The sequence below is a fragment of the Typopeltis vanoorti genome, chromosome 10 (assembly GCF_054136105.1).
Source record: "Typopeltis vanoorti isolate ZY-2024b chromosome 10, IOZ_Tvanoo_1.0, whole genome shotgun sequence".
Taxonomy (NCBI): Eukaryota; Metazoa; Arthropoda; class Arachnida; order Uropygi; family Thelyphonidae; genus Typopeltis; species Typopeltis vanoorti.
Window position 1 is genome coordinate 72,847,583 of NC_143558.1, and position 25,022 is coordinate 72,872,604.

At 34.2% G+C, this 25,022-nt stretch overlaps 1 protein-coding gene across 1 annotated transcript in view; it reads right to left on the bottom strand.

The window, feature by feature from the left end:
- Window positions 1–25,022, bottom strand: part of LOC150102507 (BRISC and BRCA1-A complex member 2-like) — a 119,863-nt gene that overhangs the window by 46,782 nt on the left and 48,059 nt on the right. The window contains exons 6-7 of the mRNA XM_090399360.1: window positions 21,916–22,016; window positions 1,214–1,313 (exon numbers count right to left, since the gene is read on the bottom strand). Coding sequence (XP_090255486.1) covers window positions 1,214–1,313; window positions 21,916–22,016 — 201 coding nt within the window. The remainder of the gene's footprint in view (window positions 1–1,213; window positions 1,314–21,915; window positions 22,017–25,022) is intronic.

Genomic DNA, 25,022 nt, shown 5'->3' on the forward strand with positions numbered 1-25,022 from the left:
ACCTTACATGTATATACAGTAGACATGACATATGTAATAGATTTTTTTTTAAAAAATTGTGCTTTTCTCATAATATAATTTCATTATAAAATCAAGTGATAATTATAAACATAAATTAAAATTGGCACAATCTAATTAAACTGTAGTATATCTATACATCTTACTGTTCCAACACCTTTACCCCTCCCCCAAGTAGGTATCAATTGTAATATAATATTGTCCTAAAGCTTACTTTCACATCTCACATGTATCTGCTTAATGTTTAACCACTTGAATATTTTACATAATGCAAATGCTTTTTAATACTATTATTTAAAAAATACAATTATCTTGGAAAAATAAGTCAACATTAAACATGAAGAATATATTTTGCTTTGGCTACACTATTTAAAAGTAATTTATATTTAGCAAAAAATTACATTCTTGTTTAATCCATTACCAAAATACAAGAAAGATTTGCATGTGAAGAAAGTAATGTGTGTTTTCCTAAAATCAACCCCATGACACTCCAAAAATAAAGCCCACATAAAAGGTAAAGAAATTATGGTGATTACTACTCCTGAAGTAAGTTCTGATAAGCTAAGTAAATCTCACTCGCTGATAATACCTCACTGATATATCAGAATATTATATTCATAAAATGAAAATATTTAAACTTTCTGGGAGAACATTAATAAGGTATTAAGAAACTGAAGACATTAATATAAAAATCAACATTAATACTATATTATATATGATAATTACTACTTATTATTCAATAAAATTTTTAATTATAAAACCAAGATATTAAAAAAACATGCTTTTTATGTATAATTTGCGGTTTACAATGGGCAAATTACCTTTTTGTTAAAGAAATGTTAAGGGAGTTTATGATGTATGATAATTTGTAATTGGAAAAGCTCAAAAAATGTTTCATAATTTATGGATAAACACCAAGCTTATCAACTTCCATGCAATTCTTAAGATAGTTTTATGTAGTCATTCTGTTCTTCATTGAACATACTACCTAAAAATATGAGGGATTACTTTCAAAAATTACATTACATTACAAAAATTTCCAAATGAACAGTTTGTTAAAGCACTATAGTGAATTTATTTTACCAGGGGATTTTAGTTGGGACCTTTCAGCAGAGTACTGTAGTGAGTAAGTTTATTATAACAGGGTTTGCTATAGTGAGAGCAGACTGTTCATCTATCACTGATTTTATCATACCTTATTCACTAGCAACGACCTGACCAATGGGACATAGTCCATGAGGCAGCCACCATTAGGAAAACTTGGTATTCTTAAAACAGCACCTCCACCAAGTGCTCTAAATTTCACAGGTAAGAAGAGGAAGGGGGAAAAAAATCAGAAGGTGCTAGGTATTACTAAAAGATACAAAAAATAAATCAATTAAAAAACTAGACATTCCATTTTTTTATGATTAATATGCCTAGATCTGACTGTCAATTAAAAATGCCAAAAAAAGTTTTTTTTTATATTATTTTTATATATTTATTATAAGAGGAGTTTATGTTTAGTGTAAATCACAATCACGTTTTGCATCCTGTTAGTTGGGAATATTTCAACAGGTCAAATTACTCCAATTTCATAGGTGGTTTGTTTGTTATTTTTTTATTTGTATGTCCTACGGGATGGAAAAAAAAAAAAAACTTTCCAGAAGGGGAAAAAACGCTGCCACAGACTAACTCCCATAAGATAGAAAGCTGGAAAGAGAACAGACATTAGTGACTAACTGCCTTATCGGAGCAAATATTGCGAGCTACAGTGAGTGTCTGCTTACTTTGTAACATCAGCCACATATTCACATCTTTCAGTGTGTGTGTTCAGAGATCTGAAGTTTTGTATTCAAATCTAAACTTTTTAAGTACCCTAGTTTTGCTTTTTAAGTGCATTAATTTTCCAAAATCCCAAAAGATTGTCTATTCAAATGTAACCCTTAACTGAGAGTGTCATGTATGGCTAATGACCATAGAATAGTTTACTCATTCTCAAAAATCATTTCTAAAAACATAACTACTTTAGCAATTTCTTTCCAAAGAGCAGTAAGGTCTCTTCCCTTAACTTTTCTAGAGCTTTGTATATTCTTTGAAAGATGATAATATTAATATGTTTCCCAGCTGTCCATGATGTACATCATGCATATTTCACTTTGACACTACCTGCACAGCCTATCTTGTTATATCACATGAGAATGCATAAAAAGAACACTGAAGTTCTGTTTTCTGTCTGAGTAACTGGAAACAAAAATATATCTCTAATAAATCATCACCATCGAATTTCTGACAAATACCTTCATAGGGTGTATGGTACTACTACATGATTCTTTTTCTTCTACAGTTCTTAATTGGCCCTTAAGCACCCATAACACCTAAGAAATTAATGGATTTCATAACCATGATTCTGGGATGTGGTCAGCCCTATGCCTATAAGTATATTTTGTAAATTTCGCATTCTCCTGGCAAGTTTGCGTGTATGCAAAATGAAGAGCTGGGGTTTCTGGGAGAAAAACCCTGCCACCTCTACATGAAACTGGCTAACTCACCTTCACTTGAAAAGCCCTCATAAAGGATTTAGAATACAAAGAACCTTTTCATCCTAGATTCAAACCCAGGTCTTTCCAACTGAAGGGCATCATCGAAATCAACAGAGCTATAGAGGCTCTATTACTACATGATTCAGTTCATACTACTGACTTCCAATTAACAGTTTTTTCTCCAAATTAACCTACTAATTGTCAGGACACTCCAATAGTGTCTCCAAAAGCATCCATAACTGTCCAAGGTATCCACAGATGATTAAGGGGCGATCTGCGAGTACCATGGTTTGCAATGGGAAACTAATGCCATCACCTACATGAATAGGGATGCAAAAGTTTACATTTTGGCTCAATCATCACCTGGAACAACAACAAGGGTCATGTCAACTGCTGAGGAAGAGGGCAGTCCACAATATGGACTGCCCTCTTCCTTATACTCCAAACCTACACACTCTAACCTCTATCAGGACGAAGCAAACTACAAAATGCATAGCTTCTCTTGTCCATGAAAGTCTTCTGATTTTCCAGCTTAATATTGAGAGAATGTCAAATGCTAAGGGCAAGATACTGATAATTCCATAGACATTCTGGCATTGCAGGAAATGCATGTATCTGAAACAGCAACAAATAGACTCAGGATTCATGGATATGACCTAATAGCATTGCTAAATCATCCTAAGCATGGACTAGCTATATTTGCACAGCAATGCCTAAAAAAACTATCACAGTTCTCCCAAGTAATGAACTATACACTGACATAAAATTAGAAAATATAATATTCTATAATTTGTACAAACCCCCACCCTTCTAAAACCTAGCCAACACTTTGCTCCTTGATCCCATCTCATCCTAGCATCATAGTTGTGACTTCAACTCGTACCATTCTATGTGGGGATACTCTCAAAATGATAATAAGGGAGAGAAGCTAACTACATGGGCAGAGAGAGCCAGCCAGGTACCTTCAACTCAGCCAGATGTAACAGGAGTTACAATCCTGATTTGTGTTTTGTCAAGGGACATTCAAGATTTTCCAATTCCTGCCACTATAACAAAAAGCCAGCATTGTCCCATTATACTTGAAATATGTGTCATTCTCTGTATTTTCAAAAGCACTCCTCTACCTAGATGGAATTTGAACAAGGCAGACTGGGAGGAGTATAGAAATATAACAGGAAGAAATTGTTAATATATATCCCATAAATGAAAACTATAGGACTTTTAACCAAACTACTAATTTCAACTGCTAAAAAGGGTATCCCTCGTAGGTACCGTAAAGAATACATCCCATGCTGAAATAAGGAATGTGATGACTTCCTTAAACAAGATGAAGAAAGCCTAGACCCTCAAATAGTGCAACAGTTGTTAGGAACACTTGATACAAGAAGAAATCAAAGATGGAACAAACTATGGAGAATTTGGATTTCACAACATCCAGTAGGAAAAGCTGGACCCTTCTTAGAAAACTGGGCCAGCCTCTATGACTGTACCTCAAAAATCCCAAGTCACAGTAAATAATATAGCTTCAAGCTTATTGAAGACCTCAAAAATAAAGCCCAGCAAAAACTCCAAAAGAGAAATAAATAAGTCTCTGAGGAGTATATTAGCCTCAAGTCAAGAATCATCTCACCTAGCTGATCAGATCACAACAGAAGAAATAGAAGCAGCAATAAAATTAACTAAAAATAGCTGTGACCCTGGTGTTTATGGTATCCTTTCAGAGTTCCTAAACAACCTAAGAGAACATGCATGGGCTAGCTTACAGCACTTTATTCCACAATAATTCAATCTGGTAAACTTCCTAAACAATGGAAAGAATCAAAAACCCTGGCCATTTTAAAACCTGTATCTCTTCTTTGCACTTTTTACAAACTTTTTAAAAGAGTAATCTTCAGAAGAATTAACCCCATCTTGGAAAGTATTCCCCCCCCCTCAAAAAAAAAAAAAAACAGGCAGGTTTCAGACCTGGACGAGGTTGTTGTGACCAGGTCTTCTCAATTACAGTACATAATGAAAAATATTCCAGGAAAACCAGAAAACAGGAGCTGTCGTCATAGATCTTACTTCTGCCTATGATAACATGAAAAAAAAAAAAAAAAAGAACTTAATTAAATTAGCAGATATCCTCCAATGAAAAAAAATAATCTTCTAAACTGTCTTCAAATCTTAAATTCCGTGTGCAGCTTGGTGCAAGAAAAAAGCAGGACAATATTCCTTCAAAATGGCTCCCCCCAGGGATCGATTCTGTCTCCAGCTCTCTCTTCAATGTTTATAATATCAGACTTACCACCTTCCACAGACTCCCACAAGTTCATGTATACTGATGACCTAGCTATGATTGGTCATAATCCTATTTTTGGTGAAGTGGAGAAATCCATTGACAACAACCTAATACAACTGGAAAAGTATTTCAACTCCTGGTTTCTAAGACCTAATCCAGCAAAAACTGTCTCATCCACATTCCACCTGCTCAATTCTGAAGCTAACTGCACACTAAATCTTAATTTCTATAATAAAGTCATAAACCATGAAGATTACCCAAAATATCTAGGCGTCATCCTAGACAAAACTCTCACCTACAAGAAGTATATACAACAACTGGGAAATAAGACTGAAGCTAGTAACAATATTATCTCTAAACTGACTGGAGATGCAGCCTCCACACTTAGGGTGTTGCCCTGGCTATGGTCTTTTCAACAGTAGAATACTGATTCCCAGTCTGGAGTAGAAGTACTCACATCGAGTTAATAGATATAAAACTGAACCAAACCATGTGTATTATTTCAGGTACTCTGAAATCAATTCCTCCACCATGGATTCCTGTCCTAGCAAATGCCACCCCACTATATTACATGAAGAAGAAGACAGACGACAACTTTGAAAAAATATAAAAAAACTCAAATCTGATCATCTACAACTGATCTCAAATATACTAAACAATCTGCCATGAACCCGACTCAGATCATGCGCTCCCTTTCGGTCTAAGGGACAGTTACTGGAAACTAACAACTTTATTCCTGAGAGTGAATGGAGGGATCGTTGGAACAACATTACCAATCTATCACTTATTATCATATTAAAGATTAATCTATCACTTATTCAAAATCCCTGTTCTGAGCCTCCTGGATTTGATCTGCCATGCAAACATTGGTCCTCCTTAAACGGGATTAGGACGGGCCATGGAAGATGTAAATATCTATTTCATAAATGGAAAATTGCCAATCATCCAAATTGTGAATGCTCTGCTTTGCAAACCACGTCTCATACAGTGGAGTCCTGTCCAATTTCCCATTTCCAAGGGCGGGATAGTGGAATTACATCAGAGTACAAAGGGAGCAGTGCAATGGTTGTCCAATTTAAAACTTGATTTGTAATAGATATAAACAGCCCTATTTTGCTGTATTTGACCATATGAATAAATAATAAATAACCATGATTCCAGTATGTAGTCACATGCCTATAAGTATACTTTGTAAATTTTACATTCTCCAGGTCAGTTTGGCTGTATGTAGGATGAAGAGCTGGGGTTTCTGGAAGTAAAACCCTGCCACCTCTGCATGAAACTGGCTTACTCACCTTCACTTGAAAATCCCTAATAAAGGATCCAGAATACAAAGAACTTTTGCATCCTAGATTTGAACCAGGTATTTCCAATTGAAGGGCATCATATAAATCGAAAAAGCTACAGAGGCACTTTTACTACATGATTTAGTACATATTATTAACTTCCTATCAACATTTTTCTCCAAATTAATCTACTATTTGTCAGGGACAAATGTGTCCAATCTTATATTTTAATCTTCTTGAGCACTTAACTGCATCAATCCATTTGATCTTCCTCTTATTTTTGTCATCAAACATCTGTTTTTGCTTATCATTCCTCTCCAATTCTGTTTTAAGTGACCGCAGCACCTAGAATTAACAATGCATACACATTTTTGAGTGATAATAACATTCTTGAATGCAAAGTGTTCCTTCATAATATCTTCATCTTGAATATGATACTACCACTGATGTCAGTTGCTTACACCACTAATTTTTTTCAAAACTTGTATCTATGGTCTCTCTAATCTTAGATCAAGTGCATTATTTATAAATCAATTCTCAGATATATACAAGTTACAACTGGTTTGAACACTGTTTTGTATAGTTAGTTTGGTGTTTTGGTTCATCTTCCTTATTCATATAATTAACTGGCTTCATACTATACCAGTTTTCCTTATTCTGTTTTTGTATGGAATATGATGACTCAATAACTGAAAATTTTGTTTAACAAATTCACCATTTAGAATGCATTTGATGTTTTCCATCTTCCTACCTATTTCATGATTTTTGTCTTTTTATCACTGATATACTAAATTTAGTAGTTCTTCAATTTAGTAAAAGAATCAAATAGTACCAGATTTCTTTAAGAGCACAGAATTATCAACCTAAAGCAAAGAGCTGAGATTAAACATATCTGATTTTGATATTAGGTTTAATGCCACTCTCCTTCATGATGTGATCCATATAGAATAACAGTGGTGATAATGTGCACTCTTGTCTCACATGTGACTTTACATCAAAACATCTTGCTGTTCCTTCATATTCTAACTGCTGACTTACAACTCAAATATAAATTATGTATTACTCAATATAATGTTCCTTTTACCACACATAATTCTAAAAAGCTTTTTTCTTGGCATCTTGTCATGTGTCAAATCTCTAAAACATCAGAAACACTATAAAAACATCGCAAACACTCAAAAAAAAAAAACAGAATTCTCACAAAAAAACACCTTAATTTCACTAACACCAGGACCGACCAGGGCTTCTGACCTAATGTCCAATTCTCACCTCCTCGTGATACGCCCCGTAGAATATCTACCTGAATACTGAACGAACGAGGAATGGCCAGCAATTAGGGATTTAACCGACCAAATTGTATTCTTACTGGTTAAACAAAATACAAAATGATGGTACAAAATGACAAAATTTCATGCTGGCTGGGGCGTCGCCGGGTTAAACAAGGCCCCCGTTGTTTTCGCCAGGGAACAAGAGCAAACAGCGAAAAGTCAGCTACTGGAACAAATCTCAAAACACACCCCAACTCAACATCACCAGAGTTAAACATCGGTACTCTCAACATAAGAAGCCTGAATGGCAAAGAAATCGAGCTAGCTGAGGAATTAGATAAGTACCAGATCGACATAATAGGGATAACTGAAACAAAAAAGACAACTGGTGAGATCTTTCTGAGCAATAAATACAAAATGTTATATTCAGGCAATGACAATCATGGAAAAGAAGGAGTAACCATAGTATTCAACACAAAATACGAGGCTAATCTTCTTGAATGGCAGGCAGTCTCAAGTAGAGTAATGTGGGCAAATATGAGAATGGGGAACTGGACAATGAGACTTTACAGAAGTAGAACCTTCTGTTCTACCTTAGTAGAACAGAAGGTTCTACTAAGGTAGAAGTGGAGGAATTTTTTGAGACTTTAGAAAAAGCAACTGACACAATGAAAAAGGAAAATATGGTCCTTGTTGGGAATCTAAATAGCAGAGTAGGAAATGATTATCAAACATACAAAACTATTTTGAGAAAATTTGCAGAAAAGAGCAAAGCTAATAATAATGGCAAATATCTATTGGATTTCTGCTCAAGACATGGACTGGTTATTACTAACATCATGTTCCAACATAAAAATGTGCACAAATTCACATGGAGAGAAGAAGCAAGGAGTAAGAAAAGTCTCATTGACTATTATTATTGATAGTGATGTTTTCTCCCTTGTGCAGGACACCAGAGTGTACAGAGGATTTGAAATTGGAAGTGATCACTATTTAGTCTTGAGCAGGATAAAATTGAATTTCATATTGAAAATAACAACATGTAAGAAAGTTTTAAAGCAAATAAAAGTTGAGCAGCTCTCAGATGTGAACTGTAGACTAAAATACACAAAGATTATTGAAGAAAAAATGAAAGAGTTTGAGAACAGGAACCAAACCTTGGAGATTCAGTGGCAAGCCTTGAAGAAAACCCTGATTGATTCAGCTAGAGAAGCATGTGGTGAAGTTGTCTGCAAGGAGAGAAAAATTAGAACTCCATGGTGGATACAGAAAGTTAAAGAGGCAGTGAAGGAAAAGAAGAAAGCATATCAAAAGTTCCTGGCAAATAAGTCAGCTTGTGCTCTTTGGGAATACAGAGACAAATGTAAGAAAGCTAAACACAGTGTAAAACTAGCTAAACAAAAGTCATGGGAGGACTTTGGCAAAAACATAGAAAATAAATATCAAGAAGGTGGCAAAATATTCTGGAGGTTGTTGAAGAAGCTTAGGAATGGAGGAAAGAGTGCTGTAAAAGGAGTTAGAGATGATAAAGGTGACATGAAAATGGGAGAAAAAGATATCCTTGAAGAATGGAGTAATTACTTTCAAAAACTGCTAGATGAAACAAGCAGTGATGACAGCACAGTAGTAAAAAACACTGACCAGGCATGCAGTCAGGAATACATATCCATACTTGAAGTAGAAAAAGCCATCAAAGGCTTGAAATGTGGAAAGGCAGCAGGAGTAGATGATATTTGACCAGAAATGCTGAAGTATGGAGGTATAAAAGTCTTACAGTGGCTGCACTGCATAGTTCAGAAAGCCTGGACAGAGGGACGAATTCCCGATAATTGGAGTAGAGCTCTCATAGTACCCATATATAAAAAGGGAAATAAAACTGAATGTGAGAATTACAGAGTCCCTACCGAGTGTTCCTGGCAAAATCTATGCAGGTATACTTGAGAAACAGTTGAGATGAATTGTGGAAGAAAACCTTGGTGAAGGACAAGCTGGATTCAGGCCAAACAGAGGCTGTCAGGATCAGATCTTCACTTTATGACAAATAGTCGAGAAAGCATGGGAATATAACAAAGATCTGGATTTAAGTTTTGTCATTTTGGAAAAAGGCATATGACAAGGTGCCAAGAGAGAAGCTATTCAATAGACTGCAGTTATATGGTGTGAATGGGGCATTATATCAAGCAATACTTAGTCTTTATTTGAGTTGTAAGTCAGCAGTTAGAATTGAAGGAAGTACAGGAAGATGGTTTAATGTTAAATCTGGTGTGAGACAAGGATGTACATTATCCCCTCTGTTATTCATTATCTATATGGATCACATTATGAAGGAAAGGGGTATTAAACATGATATCAAAATTCGAGATGTTAATGTCAGCTCTTTGCTTTATGCGGATGATGTTGTACTTCTAAATAAATCCGCTACAAGTCTGCAAGATTCTCTGACTAAATTGAATAGCTGTTGTAATAGATATGGTATGAAGGTCAGCAATAAAAAGACAAAGACAGTGAAAATAGGCAGAATCATTGAAAATGTCAATTCTGTTGTGAATGGAGAACCTGTGGAACAAGTAAAACATTTCAGCTACTTAGGCACGATTTTTACTGAAGATGGTATATTAAATAAAGAAATAGACAACAGAATCAGCAAAGCTGGTATGGTGGGAAGTCAATTGAATAAATTCATGTGGAATAAGAGAGAAATTAGTCGGAACACGAAATTAGCTGTATACAAGTATGTTCAAACCAGTTTTAACTTATGGATCTGAGAGCTGGGTCAGAAGTAAAACACTTGACCAAAGACTAGAGACCGCAGATATGAGAGTCCTGGGAAAGATTATAGGCATGAACAGATGGCATCAATGGCAATATCATACTAAAAACGAGGATATTAGGAAAGAACTTGACATTGTCAGCATCCAGGAATGTGTTAGCAGAGCTAATCTCAGGTGGTATGGTCACTTAAACAGAATGGGCAAAGAAAGATTAGCAAAACAAGTGTTCTCTGCCAAGTTGGCAGCAAAACGACCCAGAGGAAGACCATGATATAGGTGGATTGATACGGTACAAAGTGCCTTAGACGATAGAAATATAAGATCTGATGATGTTGGAGTCTTGACAAGTAACAGACTGATTTGGAGGAAAATTGTAGATAGGAAGTTAGTAATGATGTAATTTTTTTCATGTAGTACTATCACATCCTGTACACCCATTGAGGGTACATGGCAGGAATTTGATGATGATTACATTACACATTACAACTTAATTTACATTCCATTAAGAACTGTAAAAAGATCATCAATAATTCCAAAGCAGACTTTGCTAGGGCCAAATGCACTAAGCCAATCTCTCGTCTTAATGGCAGTTATGCCCTCTGGTTATTTGCCAAGGCTGTAGGACAACTTCTGTCCTTCTATGTTTTCACCTCTTTCACATCCTGATGGTACAATGGTAACATTAACCAAAGTTAATGGCAAACTTAACTTTGGGTAATGTTACCATTATCCCAAGGAAAAACTGATCCCATGTTACCATGGGTAACTTGGGATCAGTTTTTCCTCCAACTCTCATACAGATCACAGCAGAATTCCTTCAACCATTCCACAAACTATCCATAGCATGAATCCTATGAAATTTTACCAGGACATTAGAAAATCCTCAGCAGCCTTGATAACAATAAATCTCCTGGCCCTGATTGTATTCCTCCTGTTGTACTGAAAACTTGTGCTCCAGTGCTCCCAGTGTTCTCTATATCTTTCAAGCTATCAATCTACCGTAAAGCCTAGAAGCAAGCTTTTGTCTAGCCTGTTTCCAAAAAGTAAAATAAAAATCAACCATTTAACTATCACCCTGTTGCTCTGATCTAATACTCTCAAAATAATGGAAAAGGTCACCAATAGCCAACTGATTTATAGCTTGTTGAAAGTTACTTGGCTAAAAATTAAATTAAAAATGCCAAGAAATTAGCAAACAAAGTTTGTGTGCAAATTATCTTTACAACTAGGCTACTTGCTACATACAAGTAGTCTAGTAGTGAAGATACTTCACATACAAATTTTGTTTGCTTATACTTGGATAAAGGATTAAACAAGAATACAATTTCTTAGTATCTTTAATTTAATTTATAAAAAAGCGAAAGAAAACTTTCAACAACTAGCTCTAATCCAGAGTATTTTAATAATACAGTGTGACACCTTTTCACTACTCATATATGGGAGATGTATGAGTTCTGCATTAATTTCAACCTGGGCATTTCTTCTGGGCCTGGCTCCCACTGGTGACATTTATTAATACTCATCATCAGGTTTGCTTCCTTCTTGGAGAGTAGAGAGGTTCTACTTGGTGGTGAATTTTTGCCTGTCACTGGTGAAACCACTGCTGAGTTTCCTATCCTGGATGATTCATGGAATGATCTTGATCACTCAGTGTTCTTTAAGTGTGGGGTATCCCCCACATTTAAAAATACCTCAATAAACAACAGGTCTGGGTAGTCACCCTTCCCATAATGCATAGCATTATACACATCTAAGAAGATGTATGCTTTGCATTATGGGATATTAAGGCAATTAATCAGAAATCATTAAATATATACAAATAGCCTAGTCATAAAGATACTTCATGCACAAACTTTGTTTGCTTACACTTGGATAAAGGATTACACAAGAATATAATTTTTTGGTGGTTTTAATTTAAGCTTCACTATTTAGGGACTGCCAATTACTTAATGATCATCAATATTGACTGCAACTGCCATTCCACAGCAGATCTCCTTGCCCTCACTCACCTTTGGATGCAGTTTTTTTCTATTTATTTTCTATATCTCTATTTAATCTTCATATAACTTTAGTTTTGCTACTTTTATACATAGCTTAACTTTTTTACAATTTTCTCTACATACTCTGAGGGCACCTACTGAATTATTTGTTAGGAATTTTCAACATGATTTCTTCTTTTTCATGACTGCCTTAAACTTTGAGTCAACCATGACATCCAGGTTTTTATAGTCTAGCAAATAACCCCACCATATGCCTTCCTGGCTAACTCGACGTTTTCTTCAAAGTTTGTCACTTGTATACCTCAAGGTTTGGTTCTTGTTTTCAAACTAACAATTTGCCTCTGAAAACTGCTAGACTGATTCTTTTTAAAACTTTGTTTTGTATATGTAAATTGACTATTTGGAAAATATTGATCAAGTATCTGAGAATAACTATTTTAATACCAACTAGTTTCACCAACTTAAGCTGTTGGCATCTTCAGGGTACAGAACTGATGATAGGCACTAAAGCTAACAAAACATGTTACAGACTAGACATTAACAGAATTCTAATTATAAATTACAAAACAACACTGAATGTGTGCAATACACGTGTGGTGCATACATGATTTCACTTGTTGTTGTTTAGAAACGTTTTATAGTTTGTACTAAAGTTCATTTCTTGTGCATTTAGAGATCTAATTAGGGTCTTCCAAATCTCGGATATATCGGGCTTTTCTTCCCATTTCTCAAGAACCAACCATATCATTGAGTGGAATAAAAGCCGTATTCCTTACATAGAAGAGGATTACCGCTCTCGTATTTTTAAAGAAGCCACAACAGTCGCCAGTTCTGTAGAAAATCTTAATAGGAACCAAGGTTTAATCTTATCCGAGATCTGGAAGACCCTAGTAAAAAGATAATGTGAACATCAGAGACCTGCCCAGTAATGATGCATCTACATTCAAATACCAAATATATATATATATATATATATATATATATATATATTTTTTTTTTTAGGTATTCAAAATATTACTTTGAACACTTAACACTTTTTCAATCATAAATCTATGGCTGGGACCATACATTTACTAGGCCAGATAACAGTTGTGATGTACACAGTAAAAATGAACATACTAAATACTGAGACTAGAGCAACTTATTATTACAGACATCTCCATGCAGTCCAAAATACTCCTCACAGAAGGCCCACTTGAACCATCATCAAATTCCTGCCATGTATCCTCAAGGGGTGTACAGGATATGATAGTACTACACGAAAAATTTACATCATTACTAACTTCCTATCTACAATTTTCCTCCAAATCAGTCTGTTACTTGTCAAGACTCCAACATTATCAGATCTTATATTTCTATCGTCTAAGGCACTTTGTATCATATCAATCCACCTATATCTAGGTCTTCCTCTGGGTTGCTTTCCTGCCAACCTGGCAGAGAACACTTGTTTTGCTAATCTTTCCTTGCCCATTCTGTTTAAGTGACCATACCACCTGAGATTAGCTCGCTAACACATTCCTGGATGCTGACAATGACAAGTGCTTTCGTAATATCCTCGTTTTAAATATGATATTGCCATTGATGCCATCTGTTCACACCTCTAATCTTTCTCAGGACTCTCATATCTGCAGTCTCTAGTCTTTGGTCAAGTATTTTACTTCTGACCCAGCTCTCAGATCCATAAGTTAAAACTGGTTTGAACTTATGGATCTGAGAGCTATACAGCTAATTTAGTGTTCTGACTAATTTCTCTGTTATTCCATATGAATTTAATCAATTGACTTCCTACCATACCAGCTTTGTTCATTCTGTTGTCTATTTCTATATTTAATTTACCATCTTCACTAAAAATCGTGCCTAAGTAGCTGAAATGTTTTATTTGTTCCACAGGTTCTCCATTCCCAGCTGACATTTTCAATGATTCTGCCTATTTTCATTGTCTTTGTCTTTTTATTGCTGACCTTCATACCATATCTATTACAAGTTATTAAATTTAGTCAGTGAATCTTGCAGATTTGTAGCAGATTTATTTAGAAGTATAACATCGTCTGCATAAAGCAAAGAGCTGACATTAACATCTCCAATTTTGATATCATGTTTAATACCACTTTCCTTCATAATATGATTCATATAGATAATGAATAACAGAGGGGATAATGTACGTCCATGTCTCACACCAGATTTAAACCATCTTCCTGTACTTCCTTCAATTCTAACTGCTGACTTACAACTCAAATAAAGACTAAGTATTACTTGATATAATGCCCCATTGACACCATATAACTGTAGCGTACTAAATAGCTTCTCTCTTGGCACCTTGTCATATATCTTTTCTAAACCGACAAAACTTAAATACAGCATCATCATAAAATTCCTGCTATGTACCCTCAAGGGGTGTACAGGATATGACAGTACTACATAAAAAATTTACATCATTACTAACTTCCTATCTACAATTTTTCTCCAAATCAGTCTGTTACTTGTCAAGACTCCAACAAATACTTCTATAATTCTCACATTCAGTTTTATTTCCCTTTTTATATATGGGTACTATGAGAGCTCTACTCCAATAATCGGGAATTCGTCCCTCTGTCCAGGCATTCTGAACTATGCAGTGCAGCCACTGTAAGACTCTTATACCACCATACTTCCGCATTTCTGGTCGAATATCATCTACTCCTGCTGCCTTTCCACATTTCAAGCCTTTGATGGCTTTTTCTACTTCAAGTATGGATATGTATTCCTGACTGCATGCCTGGTCAGTGTTTTTTACCACTGTGCTGTCATCACTGCTTGTTTCATTTAGCAGTTTTTCAAAGTAATTACTCCATACTTCAAGGATATCTTTTTTTATCCCATTTTCATGTCACCTTTATCATCTCTAGCTCCTTTTACAGCACTCTTTCCTCCATTCCTAAGTTTCTTCAACAACCTCCAGAATATTTTGCTACCTTCTTGATATTTATTTTCTATGTTCCTGCCAAAATCCTCCCATGACATTTTTTTAGCTAGTTTTACAAAGTGTTTAGCTTTCTTACATTTGTCTCTGTATTCTCTAAGAGCACAAGCCAACTTGTTTGCCAGGAACTTTTGATATGCTTTCTTCTTTTCCTTCACTGCCTCTTTAACTTCCTGTGTCTACCATGGAGTTCAAATTTTTCTATCCTTGCAGACAACTTCACCACATGTCTCTCTAGCTGAATCAATCAGGGTTTTCTTCAAGGCTTGCCACTGAATCTCCAAGGTTTGGTTCCAGTTCTCAAACTCTTTCATTTTTTCTTCAATAATCTTTGTGTATTTCAGTCTACAGTTCACATCTGAGAGCTGCTCAGCTTTTATTCACTTTAAAACTTTCTTACATGTTATTCTTTTCAATATGAAATTCAATTTTATCCTGCTCAAGACTAAATAGTGATCACTTCCAATTTCAAATCCTCTGTATCTTGTGTCCTGCACCAGGGAGAAAACATCACTATCAACAATAACATAGTCAATGAGACTTTTCTTATTCCTTGCCTCTTCTCTCCATGTAAATTTGTGCACATTTTTATGTTGGAACATAGTGTTAGTAATAACCAGTCCATGTCCTGAGCAGAAATCCAACAGATATTTGCCATTATTATTAGCTTTGCTCTTTTCTCCAAATTTTCCCAAAATATTTTTGTATGTCTGACAGTCATTTCCTACTCTGGTATTTAGATCCCCAATAAGGACCAACTTTTCCTTTTTCATTGTGTCAGTAGCTTTCTCTAGAGCCTAAAAAAATTCCTCCACTTCTACCTTAGTAGAACCTTCTGTGGGACCATAGGCACAAATAAGTCTCATTGTTCAGTTCCCCATTCTCATATTCGCCCACATTACTCTACTTGAGACTGCCTGCCATTCAAGAAGATTAGCCTCCTATTTTGTGTTGAATACTATGGCTACTCCTTCTTTTCCTTGATTGTCATTGCCTAAATATAACATTTTGTATTTATTGCTCAAAAAGATCTCACTAGTTTTTGTCTTTTTTGTTTCAATCACCCCTATTATGTCGATCTGGTACTTATTTAATTCCTCAGGTAGCTCCATTTCTTTGCCATTCAGGCTTCTTATGTTGATAGTACCAATCTTTAACTCTGGTGATGTCGAGTTGGGGTGTGTTTTCAAATTTGTTCCAGTAGGTGACTTTTCGCTGTTCGCCCTGGTTCCCTGGCAAAAACAATGGGGGCCTTTTTTAACTGGACGATGCCCAAGCCGGCATGAAATTTTGTCATGTTGTACCATCATTTTTATTTTGGTTTAACCAATAAGAATACAATTTGGTCGGCTAAATCCCAAATTGCCCCGCTTGAACCATTACTTATAAAATGCCTATTATATTTCTCCTTAAAGTCATTCACTGACAAAGTACTCCTCTAGTAACATTCCACTTATTTACAACTCTCTATACATTCTATTCCTTACACCACTGTTAACTACACTACTAACACCACTTATTCTCTCCTGTCCTGTCATATATTGAAAAATTTCTTTAGCATTTACTCTATAAAAAACCTCTTTAGTAACCTGTATGCTTCTTTCATATTCCCTCTTTTCTGCCTATTTGCTAAACTTAGTAAGCCACAAACCTTCAGTTCATCCTCATAGAGAACCACCACAAACAGTCACCATTTTCATCACTCACATCTGAATACTCTTCACTGCTTTTACATTCTCAAAAAAAGCCAAGCTACTAAATCTGTGTCCAATTACTTTAGTGTCTTTCTTAGCATTGATGTAATCCTTTGAGATATGCTACCCATCTAGCAGTATGTCTTCTGAACTTAAACACTCTGACCATCACTAATCTTGTACAGTACAGGGTGATCATACATACTATATGCAGTCTGTAGTTTTTTCATCATGAAGTGCATAACTTGACACTGACTCATTGAATGGTCAGCCATTAACATCTGCACAAAGTACCAGTGTATTTAGATCTTTCTGCAGGATCTCTACATTACCTTTATTGATTACTGTTTTCTTCATTTTTTAGCATCATGGGCAAACAACTCAATATTCTCCCTCACATGATATTCACAATATCATCATTTTATTTACAAACTGAACAGCAGCAGCAGTGGCTGAAGTACAGAGCCATGTGGTACACATTGCCTGCTAACTATATGATTCCATTCCACCAGGTGTTACTCTGATATCTGTACATCAGCAAGTTTCTTATGAATGTCACCAATTTCATGTCCATCTCCACTTGCTCTAACTTAACTGTCACTTTATCAGAGAAAGTAAGCAAATTACTAAGACAAGACCATTCTCTTCAAAACTATTCTGAGTATAGAGTATCATATTGCCATCCACCCAACCTGAATTCTATCCTTAAAATGCTTTCTGTACCTTTCAATGAACTCCAATGTTGGCATCACTGAAAATTTTGATATTCCCAGCAATGATGCCACCATTGATTTCAACGTTGCCATCATTGCTGAGAATATCAAGGCATTTTTTTTCATTGCAAAATACTTGTCAGAGCATTCTTGACATCCCTGCAATGCTTTTCAAGGTGATTACATAATTATTTTTATCAAACATTCAGAAACTTTTACATATTACTGAAAAACTGAGAGTGTGTCAATTGTTACTGGGCTGACTGTAAGATGACTAGTGATTGCAGAGTTTTATTTTGTAAACTTATATAGTTGTGTAAAATATTATAAAATATGTTAAGTGAATTAGGGTTTAGATGACAGTATGTACCAGATTACAGTGATATGGAGTTTGATAGCAGTGAAAATTTTGGATTTGAAGAAAGACATGCTAATTGAATGAAGCAGCAAAAATGTGGCACATATCAATTCTAGGCTTCAGAGACATTAATGTATAATGCTAGTGGTATCAACCTAAGAGTTCAGCTGATACTCACAATCTTCATGACTTGCATGGAAAGGTTAAACACTTCTGAGATATTAGCTGGTCTATAGTTTGAAACATCAGTCTTGGAGATACCTTTGTGTAACTGCAATCATATTGTTCTCTTTCATTCCTTTGACACACTCTACCCTAGCTCAGAATTAAATTCTCTTGTACTTTCCCATAACATATAAGTTGCGATCTCATCTAACTGCACAGATATATGTGCAATATATCCTCCAAAAATAAAAATCCACTTGCCACAGGTGAGTTATCACAGACAAGTGGCAAGTGAATTTTCAGCAACATTTTAAATGCATTTAAAATGTTTTTTTTTTTTTTTTTTTTCATTTTAAAACATCTCATTCATGTCAAGTTATATTTGATCATAGATGGCTGCCAACAAAACTTCTGGATCTGAAATCCTTAATTCAAATACTATAGCATTCCTAAATAAATACTAATATTGCCAGTTTTCTCTAAATCATCATGTAAACTAATCATCTTCACTTTCTTCCATCCTTTTATTGGGAGAGGTATTTGATTCTGTTAATAACAATATTCTTACCCACTCATTCCCAAATTTTGCATAACAGTACCTTACAGTATAAACAACACCAAGAGAGGAAAAACATATATTTATTAAACTCACTAATATTTTGCTGGTTTTCTAGCCAGCATCATCAGAGAAAAATTATAACTGTGACAGGCACACAGCACTAAACTAAGTAATTTTCGGAAACATTTATTTAGCTTTAACTAACTAATGTCCTTACAAATTACTTAATTTGTAATTTACTTAGTTTCGTGATATGTGTCTGTAACAGCTATAATTATACTCTGATGATCACGCTGGATAGATAAACAGCAAAAATTAGTGAATATGACAAATGTATTTTTTCCTCTCTTGGTGTTGTTTACACCATAAAGCATTATTATGAAAAACCAATGAACCAAAGTATTTCTGCATGTATCCCAACTTTTGCATTTGACCAACTTCCAATACTTTTAGCCCCACCACCATCACCACTCTTCAGATAATGATCAGACTGTAATTTGTTACTGAAGTCTTGAAACCTACATTATGCAATGGAACTATTTTGTCCTTTTGAATCCTCTGGAACTTACAAAAGCTGAGTTATAAACAAGATAACCATGGTTGGAGGGTCCCCCCCCACATATTCTTATAATACGTAGGCTGATAATTACTATTACAAAACAAAGTAAATTAAAGTTCCACCAAAAAACCCTGAAAAAGTGAGATTCAAGTTGATTCTAACAAATCATACCACCATAATACAAAATACCGCAAATGCTACCAAAACCAAGAAAAGCATTCAGAGCTTAAAATAATCTTATTTTGGAGATAAACTTAGTACTCTTCCTTTTTTCAAAAGGTATTCTTTTTTTCCCTTCAAGTACGTTCTGTTTTCTTGAATTGCTATATTTTTCTGTGACTTATGTCATGTAATAGAGAAAAATTAAATGAGGTTATGGGACATAAGTTCAAAATAAATGCCTGTAACAAGAAAACTGCAATCAGACGTGCCAATAAAAATGAATACATCCACTCATGGGCAACATTCATCACCTTTTAAGTACAATGCCAAGGCAACTTATGTCAAAGATTATATACTCACCAATTCCTGATAACATTTCAAACTTTAAGTTTGAAAGGCAAATGTCATTTTGCTACCTGGCTATTAAAAAAAAAAAAAATAAATAAAATATATATATATATATATATATATTTAAAAATAGATATTTAATGACTTTAAACCGAGATAATATATTATGTTTTAATGAGAATGATACAACTAGTTTCAGCCTTCATCAGGTATCCACCAAAGGTAGAACACAATAATAAAAATTGAAGTTACAAAAAACTGAGAATTACAGGTAAAAATGCAATACATAATTGACATAAAAACGTTGTATTTTTTAAGTTGTTCTATCCACCTGTTTACTACGTGCGTGCTTGCAAGTTCTCGTGAACGCCAGTATCAAACAACTGTAGCATGGCTATCAGGGATGTTGTAACTTAAATTGCTGTTCAAATGTTCAGGATTAAGGAGGATTTCCCTGGATTCCACGATTTTCCTTTCAAACTCATCACTCATCAGTGCAGCAAAAAATGTTTTCGGATTTATCCCAGCAAATTGAGTGACTTTGTAGATCATCATGAGGATTGTTTGAGAAGATTGTTAGCGCAGATGCATGTGATCTTTTATAGGAGATGTCTCTCTTATGCTCTTCTATACATAGTTCAATAGATTTGTTAGTCAGTCCAAAATAAGGAACATTACAATCGCACCATAATTTGTATACACCTGGATATTTTAGATTGTGATGAATAGGCTTTGGATGACTTATAAGAGAACAGATTTTAGGAAGTGTAGTGAAAAATGTCCTGATGTTGTATTTTTTAAGAACTTTAGCCAATTTATTGGAGACTGAACTAATGTAAGGGATGGAGATGCTACCTTTAAAATTAGTAGTTTCCATAGTACACTGCCTAGGAGGATCCAGAAGAAATTTCTTAATCGTTTTTTAGAATATCCATTTTGTTTAAAGATAAGAGAAAGGTGATTAATTTTTTTTGGAGCTCATCTGGTTCATTTAAAAAAGAGCATGCTCTGTGTCCTAAGGTAGAAATAGTTCCGAGCTTTTGTGGTGGAAAGTGATGAGATTGACAGTGCAGATATCTATTAGTATGAGTTGGTTTTCTGTATATAGAGATTTTAAATTTATCAGAGTCGTGTAAGAATTATATCCAGGAACGAAGGCAGTTATTTTGTTCTAGTTCAGCAGTGAATTTTATATTAGAATGCTGGTTGTTAAGATGATGAAGAAAATCCATGAGAGATGTGTGTCCGTGACTCCATATAATAAAAATGTCATCAACATAACGCCTCCAAAGTTTTGGCTTAAGTGTGAGGGACGTATGCCTTTTGTTTCAAAATCTTCAAGAAAAATGTTAGCTAGAACTGGGGATAAAGGGTTGCCCATTGCTAGGCCTTGATTCTGTTTGTAAATGGAGTCCCTATATCTGAAGTAGCCAGATTGAATACAATGCTTTAATAAAGCAAATATCTCTTTAGACAATTTGTCCTTTAGTAGTGTTAATACCTCCTCAGTAGGGATATTAGTAAATAATGAGATAATGTCAAAACTTGCTATGATATCGTTTTCACTAATTGAAATATTTTTGATACAAGAAACGAAATCTGTGGTGTTTTTGATGAACAATGAAGATTTATTTGAGAAACACTTGAGGTATTCTGCAAGATGTTTAGAAATCTCATAAGTAGGACCATCAATTCCTTCCACAATTGGGCGAAGAGGGGAGTTTTTCTTGTGAATCTTCTTAACTCCATAAATGCGTGGTATAGAGAGCATAAAGAAAGGCAAATATTGTGAGGAAGTTCACTTGTAGTCTTTAACAGATTGTTTGGAAAACTCCCCTCTTTGCCCAATTGTGGAAGGAATTGATGGTCCTACTTATAAGCTTTCTAAAAATCTTGCAGAATACCTCAAGTGTTTCTCAAATAAATCTTCATTATTCATTCTCAATTTTTTGTAACTTCAATTTTTATTATTGTGTTCTACCTTTAGTGGATACCTGATGAAGGCTGTAAAAGGCTGAAACTAGTTGTATCATTCTCATTAAAACTTAATATTTTATCTCAGTTTAAAGTTATTAAATATCTATTTTTAAATGTACCATAACAACCAAGTAGAAGCTCAGAAATATATATATATATATATATATATATATATATATATGGTTATCCTCCTTTTTATATTTTATATCCAGTTTATATTACATAACTGTTCATTAATTAGCAATGTATTAAAAATCTGCAAGATGCAAACTTACTGTTCTACTCTTGGAGATAAGAACAACTGTGGTGTGATCCTGCTACCTTCTGGAGTTTGAAATGTTACTAAAAGAACAGCAGAATCTTCACCTGGATTATCCTGCAATTATTTATGACTTAACTGTTAAATATAGCAGATGTTTATATCAGAAATAAATAATTATGATCTCTAAATTACAAAAAAATTTGAATTCTATGTCAAATACCTCAGTATACGTATAGCCTACTCATGAAAATGCTTCATGCACAAACTTTTGTTTACTCATGCTTGAATAAGGATATAATTTCTTGTCAACTATAATTTGCTTTCTCAATCAGAAAAGACTTGCTACAGAAGTAACATTTTCCTTATTCTTGCTCACCAGTATTTTAGTTATTAGTAATTGCTGTTACCTCACACTTATTTATAACCTGCCTTCCAAACTTTGCTTTCAACTTAGTGTGGTATAGTCCCATAAATAGCGTATGCTGCTTGCCATCTTTTTCAGTTTAAAGGATATAATCTTATACAGAAATACCTTGCATAGTGCAGTTTTGAACAGTGCAGGTTTCACTTTAACATGGTTTATAATTTTAAACAACTTAAAAATACTTTTCACAATAGTAAGGTACTGTACTGTACTGCATTACTGACATTTCGACTACTAAAATAGTATAGTGATTCAACATCTCCATTAAGAGCTATATCAATGTATACTTTAGTATAATTTCAGCTTTTGTGTGACAAATTTATGGTTGCTCGACAAATTTTTTGCATTTTTTTTTATTACATATGAGTACCCTTTTATATGCAGTCATGAGTGGAAAGAGGGAATACAATGAAGGTTATGAACCTAACAAACATAAATAGTTAACGCTAGAAAAACTGAAATTATAAAGCATCGTATGCTAAACACGTGACAAAGGAATAAACAAGTCAGTATAAGTACTAATTAAGAATAAAGATTAAATTTTAAAAAAAAATAGAATAGTCACAGCATCTTATGTGGCAGAAAGAAAAAAAAAAAGTGATCTTTAAACACAGAAGTTCTGCAATGGAAAATATGGAGTGTCTTCTGATATGAATTGAAGACCACAATCAGAAAAAAATTCCATTAAGTCAAATAATAATTCAAGGTAAAGCACGAAGTGTATATAAGGCAATAAAAGAAAATGGAGATGAAAGGCAACTTTTTCTGCAAGTTGTGGCTGTTATAGCTTTTAAAAACATATGGGGCTCTATAATGTTCAAATTGTAAGTGAAGGTGCTATTTTTGCAAAATTTCCCAATGAGTTAAAAGAGGTTATTGAAAAAAGAAGGCTACAAGGATGAACAAATTTTTAATGTCAACAAAACTGGTTTGTTTTGGAAGATGCCTTCATGCACTTATTTAGCAGAAAAGCAAAATCACAACCAGGATAAAGAATTTTAAAACACTGACATTTTATTAGGTGGAAATGCATCTGATGACCTGAAATTAAAGCCTTTGCTTGTTTACTATGAAAATTCTAGAGGCTTAAGGGCTATGCTAAAAGTGTTCTTCCTGTAATATGTTGATCAAATGAGAAAGTATTCATTCACTATTGCAAAAATAATGACATGAATTTTAAACTTGTTGTTACTGACCAGTGCATCAGGTCATCCTGCTTTTTCTGACTTCGATGAAAATGTTAAAATCCTTTGTCTGCCACCCAAAACATCATTATTTCATCCAATGAATCAAGCTGTCATTGCTACATTTAAGGTTTATTTGAGATTAGTGTTTTCTCAAGCCATAAAAAGCAACAACATGAGATGGAACCATTTTGACAGACATTTTGGAAACATTTTAATACCAGAAATGCTGTTGAATGATGGCCTGAAGTAACTGCTAGCAATATGAGAAGTGTGTAGCAATATGTTTTACAGTATTGTAGGAATGGAGTGATTTCATTACTTTTTTAATCACAAATTAAAATTATTTCTGAAGACATTGCACTGAACGGAAACGCTCTCAGATTTGAAACTTTAAATTCTGACAAAGTGCCCGAAATGATGAAACTCACATGGAGTTGAAACAACAATGTTTACGTGAAGAAGTACCTAAAAAAGTATTCTCATTAAATAATCTTTTATCAGAAAAATAGACAATGCTTCTTATGGATGCCAATCTTAACACTGAATGAAGCATTCAAGTTCATCAAGCATTGAAAATGCTATTTGATGTTACAAAGACATGCATATAGAAAAAATTAAGAAAAAAAAACTTATGCAACTACATTGTTTAAAGAGTTTTTCCAAATAAAAACTTTTTATTTTAATCCTTTAATTTTTCTGTATGCATTAACTAGTATTTCTGATGAGTTGGCAGTAAACAAATGATGTGTGATTATTTATTTTTTCTACCAATGCTGTAAGATACTTATTAACATGCTATGTAAGGTATTATTGTACTTGGTAATACTGAACTGGCATCAATTCTCATTTACTAAGAGTCTAGTAAATTCAAGTCTTTATGAAGGAATTTTAGATTGAAATCATTCATTCCTTGTTTCTACTTTGCATCATTAATAAATAGTTTGATACCACTTTTCAAAATTATCATTAACTGGACAACAATGCACTAATATAAAATAATTTCAAAAATTCTCCATGCTGTATTCCTGTTGTTAAACCAAACATTTATTTAACAAAATACATTTACAGGATTACACTTATAATTTCCATTGTGTGTTATCACCACTGCCCAGCATTTGGGTAAGTCTTGTATACCCTGTCTTTTTGCCAATGTGTTTGCCAAGTCAGATCACTTCAGTAGAAACTATCACTGGTAATAAAACATTCTCACAGAGTGGTTCTTTCAACTTAGAGAAGAGACAGCATTAGTCTGGAAGTCTCATATTAGGAGTATGCTTCCTGATGATTCCCATGATGGGATGTGAGGTGGAGAGACATGACATCCATACTTTTAAGTTCAGAAACTTCCTGTGAATATTGTAATTATATGACCTTCCATTGTCAAGCAAAATATGCAACACCCAACCTAAGTCAGATTCTGCCTTAAATTTGAAGTTTTATTTTGCAGAAACAAAAAAATCTGCAATGTTGATTAATCAGAGATGACATGAGAAAGGAAATATTCATACA